The 5,545-nt window shown below is 45.0% G+C and overlaps 1 protein-coding gene across 1 annotated transcript in view; it reads left to right on the top strand.

Moving 5' to 3' along the window:
* Positions 1 to 1,568: 1,568 nt before the first annotated feature.
* Positions 1,569 to 5,545, top strand: part of CERS6 (ceramide synthase 6) — a 272,206-nt gene continuing 268,229 nt past the window's right edge. Inside the window, exon 1 of the mRNA XM_011358174.2 lies at positions 1,569 to 1,910. Within this exon, the coding sequence (XP_011356476.1) occupies positions 1,741 to 1,910 (170 nt within the window). The 5' untranslated portion in view covers positions 1,569 to 1,740. The remainder of the gene's footprint in view (positions 1,911 to 5,545) is intronic.

Genomic DNA, 5,545 nt, shown 5'->3' with positions numbered 1-5,545 from the left:
AAATGACTTTGGCTTCCACTTGTGGAGGGATGGAGAGGCAGTAGGGCTTTAGAACATAGAAGTGATTTGACAAAAGACTGACTCCTAAGACACTCCCACTTTAAGGTTTAGGAAGGTTAGGACTAATCAGTAAGGAGACTCAGTGAAAGTAGCCATGAGGTAGGAGAAAAACCAGAAGAATGTGATTTCTGGAAGGCAAGATAAGAATGTGTTTTAAGAGGCAGTGACTGAACAACTTGGCCAAATGCTACTGATAGAAGTGTTGTGAACTGGGCTTTGGGTTTAGCGGCACAGACATCATTCTTGACCTTGAGCAGTTCAGTACAATAGAGAGCAGCAAATGTCCAAATGGAAGTTCAAAAGACAATGGAGAAAAGGGAAACTGGAAGCAACAGATAGGGGAAATTCTTTAGAGTTTTGCTTTAAAGGGAAAGAGTGAAGAAAGAATAAAGAAGTGTGTGGTAAGGGCTTGTTTATATGCCTCTTGGAAAGACCAGTCAAACTTACTGACAGAACTAGGCACAAGATGAATGAGTGAGAAAAATAAAATATCGCCGGGAACCAGGCCTTCATGGGCCACTGAACTGATCAACACGTGGTTCCCGTAACAATGAGGAAATGCGTTGTGGGAGTGAAGGTGCCTGCCTTAGGCCTTCCAGGCCTAATGCCTTAAAGGTTTCAGATTCAAACAGCAGAAATAATGAGCCTGTCAAATAGCAAAGTGGAGGTTTTCTACTGATCTGTGCAGCCAAAGTGCAGTCTGGTGGCATTTCCTGAGAGGTTCGTTTATAGGGGAAGTTTTACAGAATGCTGCAGTTGCTATCATCATCATCACCACCACCATCATCATCATCATCATCATCATCATCGATTATCATCATCATCAACATCAACATCAAATAGTAATTGAATGCCTAATTTCTCCTACCACTTCATAAATGAGAGGGCTTTGTTCCCTGGGGGATCTGGCTTTGGTGGCTAAGGAGGCCGGAAGGTCAGAGATGGGGGAAATATGAGCGTGGGTTAGAGGCAGATGGCTTTTGCCAAACCATCCTGCCCCCAGTTTCTGATTTTCACTCTGTCTCTCCAAGCGCTGAAGTGAATGACTCTTTCTCCTCTACTTCTTCCTTCTTTGCGCTTTCCGCCCCCTACTTCTCCTTTTGCCGTTTTCTGTCATTGCAGGGGTGCTTCTGAAGATAGCCCTGGCTCCTACCTGCCTTTTTACTGTCTTCAGGCGGACGGGAAGCGGACGGAGACCCCTGAAACTCCAGTGGGGCAGAAGCCGGCGTTCTGAGCATGTGCGGGCAAGCCGGGAGCTGCAGCGGATGTAGGGGGCCGGCCCCATGTCGCTTTCCTAAGCACAGAGCAAGAACACACTGAGTCCAGGGCCGAGCAGGACTCTCCAGAGTGGTGCCCCTGCGCCTAGGGCGCAGCGGCTGCGCCCTGCCCTCCGGGTGTGGGCGAGCTGGCCGCGTGTGCCACTCTGCTTGACGCGAGGACGAGCCAATCAGGGCGTGCGGTCCGGGCTGCCATGTGACGGGCGAGGCGGCTCCTTTCTCCAGCGCGGCCAGAGGGAGGAGAGACCGGGGCTCGCCGCGAGCCTTCGAGAGCAGCGGTCGCGGAGGAGGAGGAGGCGCCGGTGGCACAGACTCGGGCCAGCCGCGCGCGCATCTCTGGGCGCCCTGCGCGGCAGAGAGCTTGGCGGGTCGCGGGAGCCAGGACGGCAGCGGACAAAGCAAGATGGCAGGGATCTTAGCCTGGTTCTGGAACGAGAGGTTTTGGCTTCCGCACAATGTCACCTGGGCGGACCTGAAGAACACGGAGGAAGCCACTTTCCCGCAGGCCGAGGACCTCTATCTCGCCTTCCCGCTGGCCTTCTGCATCTTCATGGTGCGGCTCCTCTTCGAGAGGTAAGAAGGGCTGGAGCGCTCCTCCCCTCCCCCTAAACTCACACGCGCGCACACACACACGCACACCCTCGCGCGTACACGCACACTCGCGTGCTCTCTGGCGCACGCACCCGCACCCCAGCGCTCGCGCTCACGCCTCCCAACCTTTGTGTTTGGAAAGGGGTTGCCGACCCCTCCGTCCAGCTGCAGTTCTACGAGCCCGAGAGGGTCTGGCTTGCCTACGGATTTCCTCCGGGCGCCCGGGAGGGGCCGCGGAGCCTTGGGGTTGCCCCCGCACTCTTCCTTGGCCCGCTCTCTCCTCCTGGTAGTGAGGGCAGGCGAACAAAGGTGAGCGGCGACTAGCCGTGGGACGCGCCGCACTCTGGGGGGTTGTCCCTCTCCACTCCGCGGTCACGCCGCGCTGCTAGGCAGGGCTTCGCCTCCGAGGCTCGCAGCCACCCACCTGACAGCCAGGAACGTTCCGGACGCGCGGCCGGGAGAGCAGAGGAACCGCGCACATTTCCAATCCTTCTACCCCGGCACACGGATTATCCACACTGCTTCACGAATTCGCCAGGGACTCCTTAGCTTCTGGCCGCTATTTGGGTTCCATAAGTGATACTGAGTATTAGGCCCACTGTCCTGGGAAATAGATGAGAATAGTTTGTAGGTTTCCAGCACTCTAGACCGTTAGCGGTTTCTTTAAAAGAGGATATGACAAGACGGGTGCACAGCCTGCAGAATGATGATATTAAGTTGATAGATGTTTCCTGCGAATAACTATACATTTTTAATTTTGGTACCAGAACGCATTTTAAAAAATTTTAAAGAATTGGCATACCGTTTGTATATATCTCGGATTCAGCTGGGTAGTTCCACCGTCTCCAACAAACTTGTGTTACTCTCACTGAATCAGTCTTAGTCACTCAACTAGATTTTGCCTCCCATCATTCTCTCGGTGTTGTTGAAACAAAACCGGGACAGCACCACTCACTTCTTTTTCTCAACTGAAAACATCGCCACCTCTTGCTCCCCCGCCCCACCGCCCCACCGCCCCACCCCTCTTCATCAGTTAAGGCTGGATTTCTTAGATCACAGAGTAGAGTTTAGACTTCATTTCTTACTTCCACTCCATCTCTTCCCCCGCCCCCAACTCACCTTGGTTTTGTTTCTTAAGCTTTTGCTGTTATTTTGTTTGCTGTTTCTGTTTGTCTAAAACCACTGTTGAGGATGGCAGAATTTGTCTTTTGTGTCATGTGTTGCTAGAAATGGCAACAGACAAAGCTTCATAGGAACAAAAAGTATCTTTTGTTTAAGGAAGGTGCATTTTTCAATGGCAATATTGTTGCTTAAAACTAAGTGAGCTATTCACATGCAGATTGATGTTACGGGGAATGGATTTAAAGACCTATATTAAAATAATTTGAATCTAGCATAGATATCTCATTGGTCCTATCTAGCACCAAGACTTACTGTGAAAAAGTGGGTGTGTTTGCTGGTTTAGAGTTGTATCTAGAGCAGATGTTTACTTACAGAAAATAGGAGCTCATATCTAACCTTGCAATCTCTCCAAAAACAGTCTCTCAGGAGCAGGTTGCTCTGTATTGACACATAGTAGGAGATCCACACAGTTGCCAAATGGTATCTGATCATTTCTGACTGATAAATTCTGGCTGGGATCACTTTTAGCTAGCTGATGCATTTGAAAGAGATATGTAATCTTATGTTTTGGGAAACAAAAGCATGTCAAGTAATAACCTGTATGCGGAAAGCTGATTCCAGGCTGTTCAACAGATGGGAGAAAAATAAAATTAGAGAATAGAGACAGCTTTGTACTTAGACTTTCTCTGCTTTAAAAAAAAATTAAAACTGATGTAATAATTGAAAACTAGAAGTTCATTTTTCCTCTTCCTGAGCATTTTTTTTTCTTCCTTTGCATAATCCCATGACTTAGAGTTTATACAAAGGGGTCAGCTGCTTGCATCTATCAGTCACAACAAATGTCCTCCTACTGATATGTAAAGAGTTGGTCAGTTTCTTTCAGACCATTGATTCAGATAGAGGTGATCTAATGGCTTACGTGGAAAGTGAAAGTTTATCATTAATGTTCAGAATAATATAATTCTATAGGGTCCCTATACCACAAGTGCTACTGACTTTTTGAAGGGTGTCCACTTTGTTTCTTGCTATAGTTGTGACAGTTCTGTCTTTAACCATTCAGATTCTCTTGAGTCTCTGAAAATTCAAGTGTATATTTGTATCCAGAATTATAAGCTCTGCATGTTTTTCTCCTTAAACCTAAATGACATATACCGGCATCCAACCTGTGGCCTTTCATCTCAGCATCCATCAAGGGCCTGAATCAACATAACTTGAATGAATCAATACTGTTCTCACTGGTAAGACTCACATTCAGTACTCTTCTAACATGTTGTACATACATCTTTTTCTTCTGTGGTATTCTATAGTGTATAACATGATTTAAAAGAACCTGTTGTGTATCCTTTTGTAAAATGAAATGCTTTTATTATAGGGATAATTCCCTCAGAATTCTATTCCTTTTTCTTTTTCTATCATAATTTTTTTCAAAGCTAAGAACATATCTATGAAATACTTGATTGTCCGAGATATTTTTTTTCCATTAAATGGTATCTATAATGCCCTTGTTGAGTCTAAAATTGTGAATTTGAATACCTCCTCAGTCTTATATATTTCTCTCTATAAAGAGAAACACTAAAGAATGGACTGAATTGGGCTTTTGCCCATTTGAACAGTTCTGTCTTTTTGTTTTCTCCTTCACTTTTAGGGTGTTGAGAGTGAGGCATTGGTGGCCAGAACAATGCCATGTTATAGTACCATATGGACAACAATGTGGATGCCCAGCATGGTTGGTTAAAACGGAGCAGCCTCAACTCAATGACGTTTGGCTGAGTCTGTGAATAACCCAAAGCTTGGTGGTTTTAAGCATAGTCTTTATACTACACTTAGCTCTGGGTAGGGAGAGAAAGGGCCACTGTAGATATTACTTGGTTGACAGAGTAAAATATCTGCTATGAAAACCCCCCCCCCAAAACTGGATGTTTCTCCTAGAATGAAAATTGTAGTATTTACCATTATATTATGTTGTTGGCTTGATGACAAGTAACAAAATATTATTTAATAATGTAGCATTATCATCTGTTTGATGAATTTTCTTGATTTAATGCTTGTTTAGGTTCAGTAAGCCATTCTCTGGAATTATAATAAATTATAATAAATGCTTCTTCCAATTTCAATTTTTAAAAATCTGTGTTGCTATAGTATTAAAAAATGTGGGATTAAACTTCTGCTAAATTTCTGTTTGGGAATAAAAATTCTTTGAGTTATTGTTATAAAAGGTAACGTTAATACATTTTCTTCCTTGTGGGTTTAGGAGAGAGACGCAGAAAGTATTAATTGAGAATCAGTACATTCAAGTTCTAGTCATACTTACCTCAAACTGGGGCTACCTAATTTCTCTCTTCCTTATTTTCTCATCTGTGCAGTGAAGCAGCTGGCCTTTTGTAATCTAAGGTTGCTCTTACCATCCCAAATATCTGATTCCTGTAGCTTACTAACTTTTATATCATCAAACTTTGAAGCAGGCTAAACATCATTTTTTTTTTTTTTTTTTTTTT

This window comes from Pteropus vampyrus, unplaced genomic scaffold, assembly GCF_000151845.1.
Source record: "Pteropus vampyrus isolate Shadow unplaced genomic scaffold, Pvam_2.0 Scaffold2, whole genome shotgun sequence".
Lineage (NCBI taxonomy): Eukaryota > Metazoa > Chordata > Mammalia > Chiroptera > Pteropodidae > Pteropus > Pteropus vampyrus.
This window is presented reverse-complemented; position numbering and strand designations above follow the sequence as displayed.